At 39.6% G+C, this 24,609-nt stretch overlaps 1 protein-coding gene across 3 annotated transcripts in view; it reads left to right on the forward strand.

Moving 5' to 3' along the window:
• LOC126250043 (uncharacterized) overlaps positions 1 to 24,609 on the forward strand; it is a 140,058-nt gene that overhangs the window by 111,553 nt on the left and 3,896 nt on the right. For all 3 annotated transcript variants that reach the window (XM_049951525.1, XM_049951526.1, XM_049951527.1), the window contains 2 exons: positions 7,262 to 7,412; positions 21,310 to 21,449. In XM_049951525.1, the coding sequence (XP_049807482.1) occupies positions 7,262 to 7,412; positions 21,310 to 21,449 (291 nt within the window). The remainder of the gene's footprint in view (positions 1 to 7,261; positions 7,413 to 21,309; positions 21,450 to 24,609) is intronic.

Here is a 24,609-nt window from a genome sequence, read left to right on the forward strand (position 1 = left end):
TGTATCACCACCAAGTTCACACAATAAAATTTTGCACTCATTTTCACAGATACTAATATCCAACTTCACTCATTAGTCCCCCAAACTCCTCCATTTTCCTCCATTTATTTATTTCTGTTTATGTTAGTGATATTGCTTAAGTTCTTTATGTATTCTGTAGTTACATTGATAATTGTTTCTTCTTTTAATTGGTTTGCGTATCACTCTCCATGTTTTATACCTCTTGAAGTAGCCCTGTCAAGCACTAATTTTATTTTATTTTATTATTTTTGTTTATTAATAGAAACTGTTATGTATGCATGCTGTTCCTATTTTGTGTTAGTTTTTTCCTGTATACTCCATTTGTATTTATTTAGTGTTAAATTTTTTTTCTCGATGCATTACTACTACACTGTCAAAGATGTTACTTATTGTATGTCTGTGCTTCAATCTAGAGATGTAACTTCTCGTCCAGTGTTGTTTACAAACATTGTAACTTCTTTAATTACAATACTCAGTAAATGTCTGAAGATGGCCTTGTAAGCTGAAAACTGGTTAACACAATAAAAGTAATACTGTAGAACAAAAGCAGACTGGAGCTTTTCATTTATTATTTTGTGTACATATTATGTAGTGGTGCTACATCCTAAAGCCCCAGATACAGGTTATTGAGAGGCTTATTCTGTATAACTGCATCTGCCTTCTGAGTACAGGGAAAGCCACACACAGTAGCTCAACAGCTGGTATTGAGCTAATGTATGCAGCTTGTTCTGTATTCAGGATTGTCCTCACCCGGGGCTGGAATAACCACACAACTTGTATAATGTAACTGGATAGACAAAAAAATCTACTCACCAAGTGGCGGCAGAACACACAGAAAAGAAGGTTATAATTAGGAAAGCTTTCTGAGCCAGTGGCTTCTCTTTCCAGCAGAAGGGTTGAAGAGGAAGGATGAGTGATAAAGGAAAAAGACTGGAGAGGTCTAGGAAAAGGGGTAGCTTTTGGATTTCCTTTTCCTTCACCCCTCTGCCTACCCCTTGGAAGAAGGAGCCACTGGTTCTCAAGGCTTGCCTAATTATAACATTCTTTTATGTGTGTATTCTGCTGCAGCTTGGTGAGTAGATTTTTCATCTATCCAATTACACTATATTGTCAAAAACTGAGTGTTTGTCACACACAAATTGTTTTATTAAACATCTCAATTATTTTAACTATGCTCATCTCTCTGTGAAAAAAAGTGTACTGCCTCCTGTCAATACTTCCAATTTAGTTATAAATTGGGACCCAAGTTCTGGATGCACAAAGTACTCATTGTGTATCAGAGCCTTTCACTGTGTAGGGCCACTACCCAATCTTCAGACAAAAAATTACAAGTCTTTAGCAATAGTGCAGAGAAGTAGTGTGGAAGCTGCCATAGAGCTTTGCATTAACAGCTGTGGGTTGGCAGTTGTTAGTGTGGCAACATGTGGGTCACAGTAACATATGCACCTTGAATTGTGAAGCAATGATTGTCAAGTTCAGTGTTAAGTGTGTAGCATTTCTGTCCCCACACCAGAGTGAATCTCCTGTTATGCGAACTTGACTAGGTCCTAGATTTTAATGAAACAAATGGGCGCCAGAGCCACATAAAGAAGTTGGGATTTTTAAGGCTGGGATCAGTAGCACTACCACAAAGCCAGAACCATGCTGGACAGCGATATAACTGGGCACCACTTGTAGCAGCCCTGGATTCGAGACTGGACTGTTTTGACCTGTGTTGCTGTTGCCTGTGCCTGTGCCTGCTGTTGCTGACACTGAGTTCATAGTGGGACTTAGTGCCACAATGGCAACCACAATCTGACTCCTGTCCAGGGCAGCGGGTTTAGTCCTGTGCACAGCATACTCCATGTCCCACCACTGTGGCTGCATGTGGAGCTGAGGAGCCATTCCCTGAGCAAAATGCCATTACAGCCCAACACATAGTGCCACTGACATCATTGGCCATGGTCTCCAAAGGCTCCCAGTCTTGGCGATACAGGGCACTGGCTCAGCAGTTATGGGGGAAGCCACTGCCCATTCATCAGCACAAGCCAGAAAAATGGAGATAGGCATGTGGGCCTCACTACATAATGTATCGAGGTTAATAAAAATTCTGTGTGACTGTTAAGGGTTTGCCCTGGGTCCCATGGTCTGTCACCATCACTTGCTCATCCCCCAGCATTCCCAGCATGGAACAACTGTAACATGTCATTTCACAAAATCCACACAAGATAATGTTGAAGCATCTTAGAATTTTAACTATACTATCCCTGTAAATATACTCCCTTGGACAATTTCTGATTGACAATGTGGTTTCATTCAAAAGTAATTGCAGCAGTTGCTCATGAAAACTATCTGTACCTGGGTATCACTTCCTTAAACAATGAACAGAAATTCTGCCGATTCTGTTTTTGTAGCCTAAAGCAAAACTGAAAAGTTTGAGTGATAGAACCAATTTAAGTTGAAGGGCTTTTTTGGGGTGCCAGTGCTTCTGTTCTGTACAAGAGCTCCTCATAGTGGTCTGATGTATTCTTTACTTGTATATCATTGCAAATCATGCATTTGTGGGTTTTTTTTCTTTTAAAAAATCTCTTATCATTATTCTGTGAATTATGTACTGATTCAATGATGAATTAGCTTTACCTCACATGGTGTCACGCAGTTTGAGGAAAAAAAGAAAAACTGAATAAGACTAGTGTCCTCAATATCACAAATTTATGCATATTACATCAATATCACTCCAACATAGAAATAACTCTCATTGTTACTAATGCCCACTCACCATCTCTGAAGATTGCAGAAATGTATATATTGTTAACAATGGGTACATATCAAAAGTAAATGCACCAACTGAACATGGAAGTGCAGTCGAATCACCATCAATCAAAGGATATATTTTATTTTATTTTTATTCATTCCTTTACTTACTTATTTTTTAATCAGAGAAGCCATAGCATACCTTCATTATGTCATACTAAAATAAATAACTAATAGCAAAATGTGACAATTTGACGGTACATTTGAGAATGAAATGTATGAACTGTGAATTAGTTAACAGACTAAAGGTTTCCTGGTACCTGCCATTTAAATATTGTGTTGCCCTCCTTAGAGATTATTTTAAGTTAAATATACCAGAAAAAAAGTTTGTCTTTTTTCCTGAAAATGTTCCAAGGAATCTACTTTTCCACTGAAAGTGTTAGTTCACTTAATGCAACTCAGACATGGTTTGCAAAAGGCACTCACTGAAAACAAGTTGTTGTGTATGAGACTTCAGATAGCTAGAATTCAGTACATATCTCATCACTGTGAAAATAATTTTTATTTCTGTATAAAGTCTCATCTGTATTTTCAGTTTACAAGTTTTGACCATTTCAAGTGGCCGTCTTCAGGTCACTGTTTTCCACAAGTACTTTGCATTGCCACTGGCCATCCAGTGCAACACAGTGATCTGAAAACATAGAAATGATACTGTCATCTTCTATCTACCTTCTTCTATCTTCTATTCATACATATGTCAATTGAAGTCCCCTACCATGATTCTGTCAATTCAGGTTAATCTCAAGAGCTACTATAGGAATTTTAATATGGTTTTCAGTAGTAGACTGGCTGATTTCTGAGGAAGTTTTATGTATCTGATTTATAAATATTTCATGCCAGTTGGCTGAAGTATGATGAATTAAAGTCTCCCGGCACTGTGAAAATGATGCCATTGTCATCATGTGGTGAATGGCAGAACTCCTTGGAACTGCAGTTGGTCGTGCAGTACTCTATACATGCCGTTATGTGGCGGAAAATGCTTGGTACCAATGTTATGCTGAAGAGAGTGCTTGGTACTGATGTTACATGCAGTGAGTGTTTTGTGCTAACGTTGTGTGTGAGGTTCTCCATACCAGTGTTGTATGCAGAGATTGCTTCATACCAGTGTTGAATGATAAAGGGTGCTTCGTACCAAAGTTACATGGCAGCGGCTGCTTTCAACCAATGTTACATGGCAGAGGGCACTTCATACCAGTGTCACACAGCAGAGGGCACCTCATACCAATTTTACACAGCAGAAGGCACTTCATATCAATGTTACTTGGCAGAGGGCACTTTGTACCAATGCTGTGTGGCGAACGGTGCTTCCTGCCAATTTTATGTGGCAGAGGGTGATTTGTAACGATGTTATGTGGCAGAAGATTCTTTGTACCAGTGTCACTTGGCAGAGGGTGCTGTATACTGGTAGAGTGTGCTTTGTATGTGTTTCAAGCTGGACGGTGCTTCATACTGATTGTGCATAGCAGAGGGTGCTTCATAGTGATGTTACTTTGGAAACGGTGGGAAAAGCTCACATAGAAAATGTAGCTTGTGCAAGAGTGGTGCTTGTATAGGACTGCCAGAAAGTGACCGTAGCTCCTGCCGAACTCAGTTTTGTTAGGCAGAGGGCACCTTACTGACACTGCAGCTGGGCGGACAGGTAAGTGTGGTATCTCGCAGCTCTCATGGTAGTTATGAATTGTCATTTCAAATGCTAATTAAATGTGGAATAGATAACATTTGTGCCTCCAGAGAACTTTCTTTGTGTGTGCTGCTTAAATGTTTGTTATATGAAAGTTATTATATTCACTTACCTAATATCATTCTCTGAATTTTTATAACTCTGTGAAGTGGCCTGTCAATAAAATTACTGCTGTGTCATACAAGTCATCCAGATGTAGATACCTAGTGTTACCTCACGGTGGTTCACTAGTCTAGAAATAAACACCACTTTATTAATTGTAGTTGTCATGGTGTACTCCAAATGATAGAAATCATATACTTTATAAAATATTTGTTGATATTAGAAAGCTATTGTTACATTGACATATCTTTTTCTGTAATTACACATGCTAACAAGTACAAGCAGAACAGTCAAGGTATACTGATGCAATGTGAGAAAAAGCCATCCAGTTTTACAAACAGAAATAGGATAAAGGGCATTCCATTCATATAAACCTGAGGCTGATTTGTAAGGCATCACTCAGCTGCTGGGGCATTGTGATAGCAGTGCTTTGTGCTTCTGGTCATTTTGATAAATATGCAATTGCACTCTTACCATTAATGTAATTACTGTATGCTGTTGCATGGAGAGTTGGTAGGCTAACATATAACAGTAAAAGTCACCACATCACATCATAAAATGTAATTTAATGACCATTGATTAACTTTCAAATTATGGGTAGCTTTTGGAGGTCAAGATGGTGTTATCAATGAGCAACTAGAGCCAGGGATAATTGTTACCTCTTGTTTACATCTTGCTACAAAACGGTTCAGATGGCTCTGAGCACTATGGGACTTAACATCTGAGGTCATCAGTCCCCCAGAACTTAGAACTACTTAAACCTAACTAACCTAAAGACATCACACACATCCATGAACGAGGCAGGATTCGAACCTGCGACCGCAGCAGTTGCGCAGTTCCAGACTGAAGCGCCTAGAACCGCTTGGCCACATCGGCCGGCTCCCTGCTACAACAGACAACAGAATACAGATCAGCTGGAGCATGTTTCCCAGGATACAATAAGATGGAGAAATTCAATGCACACTACTTATATTGACAATATTAGACAAGGAAAGTTACTGCTCACCATATAGCGGAGATCCTGAGTCGCAATAAGCACAACAAAAAGATTCACACAATTATAGCTTTTGGCCATTAAGGCCTTCGTCATCAACAGACACACATAAACACACACACACGTGCACACACACTCATGCAAATGCAACTCACACATGTCTGCAGTCTCAGGCAACTGAAACCACACTGCAAAATTAAAAGCATATCTTCACTTATCGTATGATGCACTGATAGAAAAAAAATGCAACACCAAGAAGGAGTTGTGTAATATAAATGAAAGTTGGTAGGTGTGTTTCTACATCTGAAAAAAGATATCTATTCAAATTGCATGCTAGTCACACAAGGATGGTGCTAGTAGTGCCACTAGGATGATGCAAATCATGTTTGCTTTAAATTCACACTGTAAGAGTTGTGACCATTACTTACCTTTGAGACTGGATATTGTAAGTTGATATTAGTCAAGAATGCCTGCAAGGTGACAAGACGCCATTATCAACACGTCACTGAGTTTGAACAAGGTTGTGTAATAGAGCTATCAGAAACAGCAAGTTCCTTCTGCCATGGTACATGATTACTGGCAGCAGTGGTCACGAGAATATAGAATCGCAAGAAGCCCGAGCTCCAGATGGCCACTTGGTGCTACTGAGAGGGAAGACCGTGATGTACAGTGTATGGCTCTGACACATTGAACTGCATCAGCAGTAGCAGTTTGAGTAGCAGTTGCAAATCAGTTACTTCAAGGACAGCTCTGAACCAGGTGCCGTGTAGCATGCATTCCGTTGACCGCAAACAACTGCCATTTGCGACTTCAGTGGTGTCAAGCAACAGATCATTGGGAGGACAGAGTGGAGGTCTGTTGTGTTTTCTGATGAAAGCTACTTCAGCCTCGGTGCCAGTGATGACCATTTGTTGGTTAGGAAGAGGCCAGTTGAGGACCTGCAAGCAACCTGTCTGCATGCTAGATAGACTGGACCTACACCCGGAGTTATGGTTTGCGGTGCCATTTCATATGACAGCAGGAGCTTTGTTGTGGTTATCCCTTGCACCCTGACTGCAATTTTGTACACAGATCTGACAATTTGACCTGTTGTGCTGCAATTCATGAACAGTATTCCAGTGGGCGTTTTCCAACAGGATAATGCTCACCCACATACCATTGTTGTAACCCAACATGCTCTACAGAGTGTTGACATGGTGGCTTGATCTACTCATCACCAAGTGTGTTTCCAATTGAGCACATATGGAACATTGTCAGCCGACAACTCCAGTGCCACCCGCAACCAGCATTGGCAGTCCCTGTATAGACTGACAATATGCAACTGGTATAGAACTCCATCCCACAAACTGACAACTGGCACATGTACAATGCAATACAATGCATGCATGTTTTTGTGCTCGCATTCAACATTCTACTGAATACACCCGTTTTTAATGTACCACCATGTGGCTTATCTTGCACTTATATTAACCTGTGATCTTTCAATGTTAATAACTTAAATTGTTATCTAGACAAATGTATTCCCAAAATTTCATTACTCTACATTAATTATTTTTTAGTGTTACGATTTTTCGTCTGTCAATGCATAATATTTGAGTTATGAATTATTTTCGGTTATGAATTGTTGTTCTCATTTATTAACATAATGTGTGTTTAATTTATTTCTGCAGGATTCATGAGTGTGTTATCATTCTTGGAGCTACTAGACGACAAGAATAAATATGCAGAGCTGTTGCCAGTTACACCAGTGTTCAGGCACAGAAAAAACAAGGATGATGTAGCAGGTTATTATTCTGACATCATCATTCACATTAATGGCAAGTAAGTAAAGAGGAAATTTCTGCCTATTGATTAGTTTGTATACATACACTATGTGATCAAAAGTATCAGGACATCTAGCTGACTATGACTTACATGTTCGTGTCACCCTCCATCAGTAATGCTGGAATTCAGTATGGTGTTGGCCCACCCTTAGCCTTGATGACAGCTTCCACTCTTGCAGGCATATGTTCAATCAGATGCTGGAAGGTTCCTTGGGGAATGACAGCCCATTCTTCATGGAGTGCTGCACTGAGGAGAGACATCGATGTCAGTTGGTGAGGCCTGGCACAAAGTCGCTGTTCCAAAACATCTCAAAGGTGTTCTATAGGATTCAGGTCAGGACTCTATACAGGCCAGTCCATTAGAGGGATGTTATCGTTGTGTAACCACTCTGCCACAGGCCGTGCATTATGAACAGGTGCTCAATCATGTTGAAAGATGCAGTTGCCATTCCTGAATTGCTCTCCAACAATGGGAAGCAAGAAGGTGCTTAAAACATCAATGTAGGCCTCAGCTGTGATAGTGCCGTGCAAGACCACAAGGTGTGCAAGCTCCCTCCATGAAAAACAGGACCACACCGTAATGCTACTGCCTCCGAATTTCACTGTTGGCACTACACATGCTGGCAGGTGATGTTCACTGGGCATTCGCCATACCCACACCCTGCCATAGGATTGCCGCAGTGTGTACTGTGATTTGTCACTCCACACAACGCTTTTCCAGAGTTCAATTTATGCTCCTTACACCAAGCGAGGTGTCGTTTGGCATTTACCGGCATGATGTGTGGCTTATGAGCAGCTGCTCCACCATGAAATCCACGTTTTCTGATCTTCCGCCTAACTGTCGTAGTACTTGCAGGGGATCCTGATGCAGTTTGTAATTCCTGTGTGATGGTTTGGATAGATGTCTGCATATTACACATTACAACCATCTTCAACTGTCGACAGTTTCTGTCAGTCAGCAGACGAGGTCGGCCTGAACGCTTTTGTGCTGTACGTGTCCCTTCACGTTTCCACTTCACTATCACATCAGAAAAAATGGACCATAGGATGTTTACGAGTGTGGAAATCTCATGTACAGATGTATGACTCAAGTGACACCCAATCACCTAACAACGTTTGAAGTCTGTGAGTTCCGCAGAGTGCCCCATTCTGCTCTTTCACAATGTCTAATAACTACTGAGGTCACTGTTATGGAGTACCTGGCAGTAGGTTGCAGCACAATGTACCTAATATGAAAAACCTATGTTTTTGTGGGTGTCCAGGTACTTTTGATCACATAGTGAATAGTGAATAGTGTGAATAGTGAATAGTGTTTTATTCGTCTCATAACATACAATTTCTAATCATATGATTAGTGTACAGGAGACACGTCAAAAAAATGGATAACACAACTTAGGCCTAATTGGTACAAAGAATTTTAACATTAATATAAACTTTTATTTTTCTTTCCTCCCTTTTGTGAAGGACAGCTACATTTACACACAAGACTATATGTAAATTTATCCTGCTCAAATGTTCAGTTCATCCTTCATGAACTCCTCAACAGTGTAGTAGCAGTGTTTGACAAGTATATCATATAGCTTTGTTTTCCTTGTCTCTAGGTTCATACTCAGAACATTCTTTCCTTTTAGCTTGTTATGAATTTTCATTGCCATATACTGAGGAGACTGCGCATATAGGTTTAAGCAATGAGTGGAAAGTATAAAATTGTCTTTGTTTCTCATGTTATACGTGTGATTGAAACAGTTTTTCTTGAATAACTCTAAATTGCTGTGTAGAAAGATGATAATATCATAGATGTATAAGGAGGGAACTGTTAATAACTGTTGTTTTTCAAATAGTGGGCGACGTGATGCCCTTGGATGGGCAGTACACATGTTCCTTATTATTCTTTTCTTTAACTTTAGTATGCACAATATATTGCTTGAATTTCCCCAAAAAATAATACCATACCTTACAACTGATTGAAAGTAGCTGTGGTATGCAATTTTCCTTGTATTCATGTCTGTTGCACCAGCTAATATTGCATAGCAAATGCAAAGCTACATAATTTAACAGGTAGTCAACATGTTTATTCCAATTTAAATTTTTATCTAGGTTTAACCCTAAAAACTTCATAGAATCCACTTCTTCTATATCCTGCTTTTTATGAGTTATTTTAATTTCTTGGGGCTTTGACTGGTTTGTTCTGAATTGGACCATGTGGGTTTTGGGAATGTTCAATCTTAATCCATTCAGTTGGGACCATGTTTCTAGTTTGTTCATTTTGTTTGTTATGTAGAGAGGGATGTTTTCTGGCTCCTGGTTTTCAATTAATACAGATGTGTCATATCCAAATAAAATTGATGGAGCATTATAATTGTTCGGTAAATCATTAACATAGAACAAAAACAAAATAGGTACTACAATCGAGCCTTGAGGGACACCTTGGGCTACTGTTTTCCATTTTGAATAGTAATTTTCTGCATTTGATGAGACAATCACTCTTTGTTTCCTATTTGATAAGTATGAAGTAAGTAAATTTAGAACATTACCCTTGATCCCATATTTGTCAAGCTTATAGATGAGCAGTGCATGATTTACAGAGTCAAAGGCTTTTGTGAGATCACAAAAGATCCCTGCAACTTCATTATGGTTGTCTAATGATGTGCTGATCTTGTTGATAAACTTGTTAATTGCATCAATAGTACTTTTGCCACACTGGAAACCAAATTGGTTTTCTGTAATAATATCATATTTCTCCATAAAATTCCGAATTTGCATAGCAGCAGCATTTTCAAAGATTTTTGATAGGACTGGAAGGAGGGAGATGGGACGATAACTCCCCACATCCTCTCTTGACCCTTTTTTGAGCAACAGTTTTACTTCTGCATACTTCAGCACCTCTGGGAAGCTTCCTTGTTCAAAAGATTGGTTTATTCTTTTAGATAGTGGGTATCCTATTATTTTACACACAAATTTAAGGACTTTTGCTGGTATTCCATCCCAACCTGCAAATTTTTGTTTTTTAGTTTTAATATAATTTTTTCTACATCTATTGTTGAAGCTGTTTTGAATTTTGTGAGGCATTCAGAATTATGATTTAGTCCAAAGGGACATACATTGTTCTCATAATCTGCAACATTAACCTCTGGTTTCACTACATTAAAGAACAACTAATTGAAGCATTCTGAAATCTGAGCTGGAATTACAATGATCTCATCTTCAAGCTTAATTGTACTAATTCCATGTCTAGAGGCTTTGATACCTACTTCATGTTTTACAACTGACCACACTGCCTTTGATTTATTCTCATGTTTTAAGATTAATTTATTATTTGTCATTTGCTTTGCTGATTTGACAACTTTCTTAAATGTACTTTTGTATCGTTTAACATATTCAATAAATTCAATTTTTTTTATTATGTCTTAGTTCCTTATGTAGCTGCCTTTTCTTAGCACTGGAGATTTTTATACCTTTGGTGATCCATTTTAATTTTGTCATTTTATTAAAATAAGTGTATATTGACTAATGTATAAATGCTATCCAGTGTAAATGGTGCATATGATTTCAAAACCTTCTGTCTCTGAATAATATATATTTGTTAAACTTAACATTAGAATTGTGATGTGGATTATTCCTTGAACAATTCAGTTAAAAAAACTGTAAGGAAGCAACTAGAAATATTCTTTTTTTAAGTTACTGGATGCAAATGCTTTCACTCTCTCCTAAACATAGCTCACTTTTATCAAGTGCGTTGTCGAAGAGTGAAAGTACAGTATTTTATTGAATAAATCACTGAACACATGAACAAAGCATTAACATGAGTAGGTACAAAGAACCAAGTGAAAGCATGCTGTACTACAAAGATAAAAAACACAAATCCAAGAACCAGTGACTAAGAGGTAATTGCACACTGTTGACCACTGTCTGGGTGTGAAGTCACAACAGTCCCCCTCCCCTCCCCCCTCCCCCCCTCCCCCCCTCCCCCATGCAGTGCAGAGCACTGGGAGGTGAGGGTGTGAGTGATGATATAATTCTACAACTGGGCATGACCAGTCATTCTACAGCCACGCAGAGTATGACTGGACCATTTTCTCCGTTGTCCTCTTCTGACCAGGTATTGTGATGCTAGGTTATTTGTGAAGAACAATTGGGCCATTTCTCATAGGATGAAGATCATGTTGGCCTCCCTCTTGCTGTCAAAGTTGAGGTGCGATGTGGATGGTCTTGGGGAGTGGAGATCCTATTCTCAGACATCCAGTTGTCTGCTATGTGCAGATGACAAAGATGGTCTGCAGAACCTATGGTTTTTATGAATGTTTAGCTTGTTAATTTTGTGTTTCACTACTGTGGGAACAACATAATTGTGGTACTCAGCTTTCATGTCAATTGGGTTATGTCTTCCCAGGTTACTACAGGTTTTTATGATTTACAGAAAATATGCGAGTTCACTGGTATTGAGTAATCTATATCTCCTTGTGTATTGATGTTTTACTATTTAGATGTACAAATGCCAGGAATTCAATGCACCCATGCTGTTTTACATCAATTTTTAATATCATGCACTACTGGTATTTTATGTACAGTCTTACAAAATTTCTGATGAAATTTGGAGAATGGTTCTTATTTCCACCAAGCCTCAAGCTTCTGCTTTTGCATTATTTTTTATGTCTTCCTCTGACTGCTATATATGATATCTTCATACACTTTGCTGTTTTTTGTTCTGTATAGGATTATTTTCTGAAAAGATGTAACAATTAAATGGAAAGTAGGGAAGTCTCTATTGAACATATGCAGATGGAAAATGAGCAGTTGGGAAACTGTATACAGATGGAGCCTTGAATGTGTCTGGAATAAGTGCAGACTGTTAATTTTATGAAAGAATGCATTAAGTTTCTGTCTTGATTATCATCTGCTGCTCGAGTTGTTAGAGCATAGGCACTTTGACTGGTTCAGCAGGATGCAGTATTGTATCATTTCAGTGTGGAAATGTTTAACTTATGTTCTTTGATGCTGGAGTGTAGAATGAGATCCCATTCCCTGGTCCATCAAGTCACACATCATCACTTCTTTGGGTTATTTCCTGTGAGAAAATGTGAAATCACATTTACGAGATTGCTGTAAACATGGACAAGGAGTTAGGTGTCCAGACTAATGCGGCTGAAAACATAGCACTGATACACGAAAATGTGTACCGGAATCTAATATTTATTGCCCCGAGTGCCTTGATGGTTACCATCATTTTGATCAGATCTTATGAAGCAGAGAGTGATGAATAGTGTGGTATTTGTACCTACAAATAAATGACTTACTAATTTTTTATGCATAGATGTTAACAATATCATGATGTCCATACAACTTGAAAATCAATGGAATGGAATACTGATACTAATGAAATAATATTATAAAGTTGGAAAAGGCAGCAGATGTATTTAATGTTACATTAATAAACCTGGCTTCATAGGCAATAAAAATGTGGTTTTATTTTTAATTTTTGTACATATTTACAGTTCTTTGGGATTTAATCACAATTTGTTAAGAATGCAGCTTCTGACAGCTGTTTTGCTTTATTAATGTGTACCTTGGTCTGTTAAACATTCCTGAAGTTTTTACTTCATGATGGGGTCATCAGAACGCAATGAATTAATGCATCAGCGAACAAAATAATCTTTTATAAAGCATAAATTTTTTACTCACAAATTTTAACTTTTCGTTGAGGTTGATCTTAAGCAATTTGGTTATGTTAAATTGTTGGCAGATGTAACAATCTTGGATAGGAGTTTTCTGTATTGTTCGTTTTATAGGTGATGATGAGCAAGCATGGCTGCACAAATGGTCACTCACTCAAACGTCTCTGGTTTTCACTTATACTCACCATAGATATACACTCCTGGAAATTGAAATAAGAACACCATGAATTCATTGTCCCAGGAAGGGGAAACTTTATTGACACATTCCTGGGGTCAGATACATCACATGATCACACTGACAGAACCACAGGCACATAGACACAGGCAACAGAGCATGCACAATGTCGGCACTAGTACAGTGTATATCCACCTTTCGCAGCAATGCAGGCTGCTATTCTCCCATGGAGACGATCGTAGAGATGCTGGATGTAGTCCTGTGGAAAGGCTTGCCATGCCATTTCCACCTGGCGCCTCAGTTGGACCAGCGTTCGTGCTGGACGTGCAGACCGCGTGAGACGACGCTTCATCCAGTCCCAAACATGCTCAATGGGGGACAGATCCGGAGATCTTGCTGGCCAGGGTAGTTGACTTACACCTTCTAGAGCACGTTGGGTGGCACGGGATACATGCGGACGTGCATTGTCCTGTTGGAACAGCAAGTTCCCTTGCCGGTCTAGGAATGGTAGAACGATGGGTTCGATGACGGTTTGGATGTACCGTGCACTATTCAGTGTCCCCTCGACGATCACCAGTGGTGTACGGCCAGTGTAGGAGATCGCTCCCCACACAATGATGCCGGGTGTTGGCCCTGTGTGCCTCGGTCGTATGCAGTACTGATTGTGGCGCTCACCTGCACAGTGCCAAACACGCATACGACCATCATTGGCACCAAGGCAGAAGCGACTCTCATCGCTGAAGACGACACGTCTCCATTCGTCCCTTCATTCACGCCTGTCGCGACACCACTGGAGGCGGGCTGCACGATGTTGGGGCGTGAGCGGAAGACGGCCTAATGGTGTGCGGGACCGTAGCCCAGCTTCATGGAGACGGTTGCGAATGGTCCTCGCCGATACCCCAGGAGCAACAGTGTCCCTAATTTGCTGGGAAGTGGCGGTGCGGTCCCCTACGGCACTGCGTAGGATCCTACAGTCTTGGCGTGCATCCGTGCGTCGCTGCGGTCCGGTCCCAGGTCGACGGGCACGTGCACCTTCCGCCGACCACTGGCGACAACATCGATGTACTGTGGAGACCTCACGCCCCACGTGTTGAGCAATTCGGCGGTACGTCCACCCGGCCTCCCGCATGCCCACTATACGCCCTCGCTCAAAGTCCGTCAACTGCACATACGGTTCACGTCCACGCTGTCGCGGCATGCTACCAGTGTTAAAGACTGCGATGGAGCTCCGTATGCCACGGCAAACTGGCTGACACTGACGGCGGCGGTGCACAAATGCTGCGCAGCTAGCGCCATTCGACGGCCAACACCGCGGTTCCTGGTGTGTCCGCTGTGCCGTGCATGTGATAATTGCTTGTACAGCCCTCTCGCAGTGTCCGGAGCAAGTATGGTGGGTCTGACACACCGGTGTCAATGTGTTCTTTTTTCCATTTCCAGGAGTGTATTATATGCAATTTTTATGGGATCTGTGTTGCATGAAAGTTAGTTTAAATGGCTCAACATGTCCTAATTTTCTGGTTTACCAGAAGAAATCATGTTAGATTAGAGCATTGAGAGGGTTTTTGGCAAAGTGTGATGGCTATTGAACATACCATAGTGAATCATTCAATTTTAAAATCAATCTTCTTTGAAATGATAGAACTATATTCTTGGCACTTGCTCTTTCTATTAGTATTCAAGCAACAGATACTGCAAATATTTTAAGTCATCTCTGCTACCATTAGTCCTGCATTTCCTGACTCTTTTTTCTCATTGTAGTCTTCTTTTAAGTCAATCCGTTTTGCCCAACCCTTTTTCAGTCAGTATATTCTATCTGTTGAGTATATTGTGTCTATATGATTCTGAAAGATCTGCAAAATACTCCCCTGTGATTGATTTTGTAGTCTCAAAACTGAAAATTCTTTTTGGATATTGACTGCTGTTAAACATAAATGGACACAACACCACTGTTTTTAGATTCACTTATTTCACACAGTTATGCTTGAATTGACTTTTTGTTTGGGACACTGACCAGTTTCTTCATGTATCAGTGACAACATTCATCGTGAAACTCTTCATCTTTTAAATCACAGTTAATACAGCACAGTTAGTTGGAGCACAGTTCATATATAAAACTTGATACAAATGAACACAAACTTGCATTGTAAACTTAAGAGTACTTTCTAGACACCGACTTTACTACATGATTGTGGGTACTGATAAAGAGATGTTAGTGTGGTGATGATTGTGATACACAGACTGAAATTCTTCAGATTGGGAGGGTTTATTTATAAACTGGCGTAATGATATTTTTGGATTTTAACAACTGTGTATTTGTTTATAAAACTCTATGGTTGAAATTTATTGGAGTATACATACTATGTGTTCCATGAATGTCTTGGTTTGCAAAGTAGGTGGTTAACTGGTAAATTATAAAAGGCTACAGAACTATTTTGTATGTGTCCACTACAAATTACCTGATTATGAGTACAGTTCTAATATTTCAAATTCTGATATTTTCTGCAAATTCCTAATGTGTAGCTTAATTGATTAATGAAGGGTGTCATTCAGTCCAGAAAATTAGGGGAAAAAAGTATAGTGGTAAATCTGTGACATAAACAAGTATAACATCACAAAAGGCAACTGTAATTTTGGGTGTATATGAATTTCAGTACTAATTATCTATTAAGTTAATTAGTTTCCAGAAAATTAAAATATGTTACTGTAAAGTTTGGATGCCAAGCTTTCTAATGCTAGGTGTTAATATTTCCAAAACAACTGTTTAGCTCAGTCAGAGACTACCTCTACATACCATTATGATAGTTTTAGTTATCCTTTACTTTTAATCAGTATCATTTGCAGAAAACTGAACACATTGTCCTAATCAGAATATTGAAAATTATCAGCTGAATAATGAATTTGTATGATATATGGTCTGATTAACTTTTTGGCAGATGTGGTCAAATGCTACATATGTACTTGTGTATAACTAAGATGCAAAATAAAAACTGAGGAAAAGAAGAATAGTACATGGAATTGTTTTAGCTTGCTTTGTTTCAAGTGGACTCTAAAAGATTTCAAGTATCACTTTCCTTGAATATGTGGGTGTCAGCAGATCAAAATATGATTAATAGCAGAAATGTGCTCCTGATACTGTGTAGTTCAAATCCTACAGTTTTCTGTTGCCAAAGGACCTTTATGAAAAGGACCATTGTATGGTGAAATTTTTTCTTTGTTTTGCAATGTAGGCAACATCTCTTGTACATTTTTGGCCCCCTGCTCTAGAAGACTAGGAATATATTTGTCAGTTCTTGCTTTACAGTTTGTAGAGTAATCACCAAAAAGAATACCTTTTGCAGCTCATAAAACATGACGATAATCTTTCTGATGGGTTAAATTGACTTCACTTTCTTAGTGTTAAATCATTGACTACTTGATTGCTTTGTTTCTGTTGTGGATTGGTTGACTAATGACTCATTTATTGTGGGAAAAATCTATTAAATTCTTTTCCAAATGGTCCAGTTTCTGTTAAAAATTTTGTTTTTGTATTTGTTTTCATGTGGATCATCATCAAAAGAAATACGGCAGTCACGTATTTCTTAGCAGCTGAAACTGAAGGAGAAGACCGCTTATAAATCTACACTCCTGGAAATTGAAATAAGAACACCGTGAATTCATTGCCCCAGGAAGGGGAAACTTTATTGACACATTCCTGGGGTCAGATACATCACATGATCACACTGACAGAACCACAGGCACATAGACACAGGCAACAGAGCATGCACAATGTCGGCACTAGTACAGTGTATATCCACCTTTCGCAGCAATGCAGGCTGCTATTCTCCCATGGAGACGATCGTAGAGATGCTGGATGTAGTCCTGTGGAACGGCTTGCCACGCCATTTCCACCTGGCGCCTCAGTTGGACCAGCGTTCGTGCTGGACGTGCAGACCGCGTGAGACGACGCTTCATCCAGTCCCAAACATGCTCAATGGGGGACAGATCCGGAGATCTTGCTGGCCAGGGTAGTTGACTTACACCTTCTAGAGCACGTTGGGTGGCACGGGATACATGCGGACGTGCATTGTCCTGTTGGAACAGCAAGTTCCCTTGCCGGTCTAGGAATGGTAGAACGATGGGTTCGATGACGGTTTGGATGTACCGTGCACTATTCAGTGTCCCCTCGACGATCACCAGTGGTGTACGGCCAGTGTAGGAGATCGCTCCCCACACCATGATGCCGGGTGTTGGCCCTGTGTGCCTCGGTCGTATGCAGTACTGATTGTGGTGCTCACCTGCACAGCGCCAAACACGCATACGACCATCATTGGCACCAAGGCAGAAGCGACTCTCATCGCTGAAGACGACACGTCTCCATTCGTCCCTCCATTCACGCCTGTCGCGACACCACTGGAGGCGGGCTGCACGATGTTGGGGCGTGAGTGGAAGACGGTCTAATGGTGTGCGGGACCGTAGCCCAGCTTCATGGAGACGGTTGCGAATGGTCCTCGCCGATACCCCAGGAGCAACAGTGTCCCTAATTTGCTGGGAAGTGGCGGTGCGGTCCCCTACGGCACTGCGTAGGATCCTACGGTCTTGGCGTGCATCCGTGTGTCGCTGCGGTCCGGTCCCAGGTCGACGGGCACGTGCACCTTCCGCCGACCACTGGCGACAACATCGATGTACTGTGGAGACCTCACGCCCCACGTGTTGAGCAATTCAGCGGTACGTCCACCCGGCCTCCCACATGGCCACTATACGCCCTCGCTCAAAGTCCGTCAACTGCACATACGGTTCACGTCCACGCTGTCGCGGCATGCTACCAGTGTTAAAGACTGCGATGGAGCTCCGTATGCCACGGCAAACTGGCTGACACTGACGGCGGCGGTGCACAAATGCTGCGCAGCTAGCGCCATTCGACGGCCAACACCGCGGTTCCTGGTGTGTCCGCTGTGCCGTGCGTGTGATCATTGCTTGTACAGCCCTCTCGCAGTGTCCGGAGCAAGTATGGTGGGTCTGACACACCGGTGTCAATGTGTTCTTTTTTCCATTTCCAGGAGTGTAGTTTGAATAAAACCTAAATCTCATAACACATCATAATAATAATGTTTGTTAAAATGTATGAGATGGTGTATACATAATATGTGTTTGTTTATCTGTAAGAACTAATTCTAAATTCATTTCTGTTAGATTCAAGAGCATAGCATGCTAAGTAATAGTGATAGTTACCATAATTTTGTCTGCACAAATTCACCCAAATGGATATTTGAATGTTGCTACATGTTTGGATGTATTAATTATACATTTTGCTATTTCATTCCAATAGGTGGAGACTATTATTTACATATTCACAGGACACAAAATCTTCATTTTAAATTTGGCTTGACTTTGTTATTGATATCAGATGAAAGTACAAATTGCTATAACCAGTCACATTTATTATACTATACTTTCACTCTGTATTTTGGATATTCTACCTTCATCTTCAGGTGGCTTTATATCAATAATGAGGAATGTGTGTGCTGTATGTTTGACATTTGGGTAACCTGAGGCACATTGCTTTGGAAAGTCTAAATCTACTCAAACAGTAGTTTATGAATTCTTTGACTGTGCTTAAACTCCCTTGATTAACATAAAGTAGCTGCAGATATTTTCCTAGACCTTTGAAAAGCCTTCAGTACACTGTGCCATAAACTGTTGATCAAAAAAGTACAAAGAAAAGGTGTAAGAATTGTAGCATGTTGCTGGATGTGTTCATACCTGAGGAACTGCAGGCAGAAGTATCACTTCAGTACGAGTTAAACACTCAGAATAAAACAAGAAAACAACTTCTTCCTTTCCAGTAAACCATTAATAAAACATGGTGTATCTGGTAGCTCATTCATAGGACTGTTTTTATCGTCTTGATTTTGTTGAATGTATGAGTTCTTTATCCCATCTGCTGATGACACTAGCAGTGGATCCAGCCAAGATATATTGTGGTCAATAGTAGGAAGTTCTATGAAAAAACTCTGAGTGGTTCACCAAAAATAAGTCACTGTGAATACAGAACTATCTGTGTACATCAACTTTCATTTATTTCCGCCCTTTAGCCACATGCCTATTCAAGTAAGATCAAATATGATTCTCTAGAAAATATAAATGTGTCAAAACTTTTGGATATGTGGGTTCAGCAGGACTTAAATGAGACATGCATGTAAATAACTTGTCAAAGATACTCTCATCCTTGTGCTACAATATGAGAATATTAAATTCTACAACATGCAGAACAAGGTACTGCAAACCAACTGTGCACAGTTCCAGTCACTGCTCCAATATACGACCATTTCCTTGGGACACTCATTTCATAGCAAAACTGTTTGTAGAATACAAAAAAAATGAATTGTAAGAATAATTTGTGGCTTTAAAAAATGAAGTCCTGTAAGCTATGCTTTACAGTGCTTGGTGTTTTGAATGTTTCATGCTTATCCATTTATGAAACTATCTTATTTAGTAAGGATTACTTCTTGGGGACTGGCAAATTATTTGTGTAAAAGAAGTTTTGATTTTGAAAAATAAATTTTAAGAATAGGTTCCCAATTTTAATTTGCCAATTTATTATGCTGTTACTATGTATTATGGTATCCTTATTTTGATATGTCCTTAAACAGTTACTGATAAACTTAGATTTTGAGCATATGAACCTACTTGGGTATTATGTATTGAACCAGGGACCTAGAAACGATGGAGAGGCTTTGTCCCACTGTAGTCCTCAGTGGTTCACAACCCCACAGCAGTCCACCCACCTCACCGCTGCCCCACACCAAACCCAGGGTTATTGTGCAGTTCGGCCCCCAGTGAACCCGCCCCCCCTATGGGGAACATCTCATACCAGATGAATGTAACCCCAAATGTTTGTGTGGTAGAGTAATTATGGTGTACACATACATGGAGACAGTGTTTGCACAGCAATTGACAACATAGTGTAACTGAGGCAGAATAAGGGGAACCAGCCCACATTCACTGAGGCAGATGGAAAACCACCTAAAAACCATCCACAGGCTGGCCTGCACGTCGGACCTCACCACTAATCTGCCAGGCAGATTCGTACCATGGACAAGCATGCGTTCCCGCTCGGGAAGCAGCGCGTTGGACTATGTGGCTATCCGGGCGGGTGTCGTGAACCTACTTACTTTCACTTCTTTTTTGCTGATAGTAAATATAACTGTGTCTTCATTTTGGCCTGTCCAGTATCACTTGTACAACTGGTGCTTTATGATAAAACTGGACGAATAAAAAGTCATTCAGTGACTCTACTGTCTGTTAGTGGAGACAGACATTCTCCACTCAAGTTTACATTACATAGTAAAAAGTGTGTGTGTGTGTGGGGGGGGGGGGGGGGGTTGGAGAATAGAAAAATTATTTTTGAAGTCATTATCCCACTGCAGACTACAAGTGTGGGAAGCACTGCTTGTATGTAGGTGGAAATACCAGCAAAAATATATTTATGTTAATATTGATAAATGTTTTATACAATAAGGATTTGTCTTGTTCACTACCATGACAATATTATAAAAAGGGTAGTTGCTACTCACCATATAGGCGAGATGCTGAGGTAAGAATATACAACAGTAAGTGGGATAACATAGCAAAACAGTTAGCAGATAATATGTCACAGCTTATCTTTATTCTCAAAAATGTTTTGTCAAAGAGAGGATGACTGTAAAAAACAGGAAATAACTATTTCTTGTGGGCTTTCATAGTCTTAATGCAAATTGTTTTTCACAAGAACTGTATTTATAATAAATTAAGTGTAATATGATTTATGATAGTAAATCATAGAACATGTTTGTTATTTTAAACTTTTTCAGTCACCAAGCAAATGCAGGAAGCCAATAAATTTGTGGGGTTTATTCAAAAGGAGCTTTACTGGCCACTGTGTTGACACTGTGTGTAGAGCTTTACAAGTTTGTTGAAACAGTTCTTTAAGTGTGAAGTATTAATACTTTAGTAATGGGCAGCATATTATTCTAGAAGGCAATGAAGCATTACACTGTTTTATTATAGTTGTAAACAATGTGTCATTTCAGGAAACATGTGAAGGAGCTGTTGGATCTTCGTGGTTCTGCATGGGCGTACAGCACTGAAGAATCATTAAGTGGATACAAAATAGTATTGAAAACACTAAAAGAACATGGTGAAAACTCTACATTTTTTGGAAATACATTGCGTGAGTACTCCAGATTTTCTGTGTGTTTCTGTTAATTTATAACATGTACTCATACTTACGCAGTGGACATAATTTCTTTTTGTCTTTATGTGCATGTATGGAAATATTACTTACTTTATATACTGAACAGCAGATTTAAATCGTAAATAATTCATGATTCTGTTATTTGTTGTTTTGACAGATTAAATTGTTACACACTACAGAAGAGCTAAAACATATTATTTCTTTCTTTGGCCTGCATCTGTTTTAAGATAGAGGATCTGTTTTATTCCTCATGAACACCCTTCTACCTTTGTGGTTGAAACAGTTACTATGATGTGCTTCTGACAAGAAGCTGAAACTTTTGTTTTTTGAAATGATTATTTGTGACCTAGATCACATAACTAATGAGGAAGTATTGAATAGGATTGGGGAGAAGAGAAGTTTGTGGCACAACTTTATTAGAAGAAGGGATCGGTTGGTAGGACATGTTCTGAGGCATCGAGGGATCACCAATTTAGTATTGGAGGGCAGCGTGGATGGTAAAAATCATAGAGGGAGACCAAGAGATGAATATGCTAAGCAGATTCAGAAGGGTGTAGGTTGCGGTAGGTACTGGGAAATGAAGAAACTTGCACAGGATAGAGTAGCATGGAGAGCTGCATCAAACCAGTCTCAGGACTGAAGACCACAACAACAACAACAACAACAACAACATATATGGGAAACAGTACATCTGTTACTTAAGCAGATGTAAACAGATTCAATCCACAAATCATGCAATACAAAATCTGAATGATAAATTATTGCCAATTGGTATTGTATATGATTTGACAAAAGCATTTGATTCTGCAGGTCATGGTATTCTCCTACAGAGACTAAAGTATTATGATATTAGACGTCTTGATGATAATTGGTTTTATCTTATCTAACTATAAGGCTGCAGTGTTCCATTAACAAACTCAGGAAAGGTACATAATGAAACAGCATCTTCAGAGTGGGGAATAATCACCAAAGGAGTACCAGAGGAGTCTTTGTTATGTTCTTTTTATATATAAATGATCTTCCATCATATATGCAAGAAATCAAAATAATTCTCTTTGCTGATGACACAACTATTATAATTAAGCATAGTGGAGTAACTTCGACAAATGAAAATATTTGCATGGAAGTTTCAAATGGACTGTCACTGAATTTAAATAAAACATAAATCACACAATTCAATGCTGCACAAGGCCTGATCAAACCACTACAAATAATAAATAAAAGAAAATATTCTAAATTATTAGGTGCTTATGTTGATAAGAACCTAAACTGGAAGTCCCATGTTGCAGATCTTCATAAACATCTTAGCTCTGCAACTTTTGCCTTAGAGATTTGAAAGATGAAAATGTAAAGAAGTTGACTTAATTTTCTTATTTACATTCACTAATATCATATCGCATTATATACTGGTGTAACTTATCATTGAGGAAGAAGAGTGTTTGTTGCCCAGAAGCATGTAATAAGGATCATGTGTACTGTCCGCTCTAGAAACACTTATATAAAGTTCTTTAACATGTTGACTGCCAAATGCTAAGAGATGGATGTTTCACCAACAGGACAGACCAGGCCATGATGTCAGCTGTGAAGCTCTCCAGTAGCCACCAGCAGGCACACGATGTCAGGCATAGGACTCCACTGTGGCCACTGGCAGACTCATGGTTGTCAATGGTTTAAACAATTAGGCAGAATGACAATGGTCTCACAGTGCATTTACTCCTTTATAAAGTTTATTGTTAACAATACATCACAGTTTGAAAACAACAGCAACATTCATAAACATAATACGAGAAGGAGAAGTGCTTTACACTATCACTCAGCCTTAGTATGGCACACAAAGGAGCGAGGTATTTTACCATTAAAATCTTTGATCAGCTACCCAGTGATTTAAAGAATTTAACTTAAAACACAAATCTCTCTCTCTCTCTCTCTCTCTCTCTCTCTCTCTCACACACACACACACACTCACTCACTCACTCTCTCTCTCTCTCTCTCTCTCTCTCTCTCTCTCTCTCTCTCTCTCTTTGTGTGTGTGTGTGTGTGTGTGTGTGTGTGTGTGTGTGTGTGTGTGATGTGTTCAGTACATTGGGTATCTTCTGCTGTTAAGATGTACTGTAATTGTTAACTTGACTCATTCCACATCATAGTGAAAGGTTGCAGTTATGATTCATGAAACATGTAAATGATAAATAGTTATTCTCAAAATATAAATATTCCGCTAAATTTATACACATGTTATAGATCCTACAGTAACCATATAAGCATAAGTTGAACAACACAATTGCTATTGCTAGCATGCCTCTCTCCTGTATGGAAGACAATGTATTATGTGAAGGAAAATTTTGTATTGTGTGAGACAGCACTGTGCTATTATTGTAGTGTTTGATGGAGTAAACATCCTTTTCCATTACATGCGCACGCACACACACACGTGCTCACACGCGCGCACACACACACACACACACACACACACAAAATAAACCACATCTGTGATACTCTTGCTTGACTAAACTGGTCATATAACCTACTCTGTGTGTCACAGTTCTCTTCAATGTATATGGTGATGCAAGAGTGTAGCTTGATGTTACTGTGTAGAGGACAGGGAGATCTGTACAAATTGGGAGATAAAAAAATTACTAAAGAAAATAAAGCCAAACAGGACCTGAAGAGGCATGAGGAAGACTAGGGCTAGAATAAAAGGCAAGATATAGGATAGTGACAAAGAATAGTGTGTGGGACTGAATGCTCAGGAAGTGCTAGGGATATTTCAAGACAGCTTATGAAATCCATTATGTGCTCTAAAACTGGATGATACAGCCTCCAGTGAACCAATACAAAATTGGTTCACTGGAGGCTGTTCATGCAAATAAACAACTACTTTAATGGCATTCTTAAACAGTAGAGTTAGTACACATCATATATGCTAGAAAGAGACACGCATGTCACAGGACAGCTCGGCTTTTTGTAGGGGTATCAAGTGCAGGTAGATATTATACATGAATGGTCCAGAGTCATACATAGCATGTGTGGTAGACAGAATACCGCTCTGGGTGCTATAGGAAGAATCATGGTTAAGCTGTTCAATTTAGATCATGGTAAAAATCTGTGACAGACATGAGAGAATGGGGTTTGAGCTGTT

Source organism: Schistocerca nitens, chromosome 1, assembly GCF_023898315.1.
Source record: "Schistocerca nitens isolate TAMUIC-IGC-003100 chromosome 1, iqSchNite1.1, whole genome shotgun sequence".
Taxonomy (NCBI): Eukaryota; Metazoa; Arthropoda; class Insecta; order Orthoptera; family Acrididae; genus Schistocerca; species Schistocerca nitens.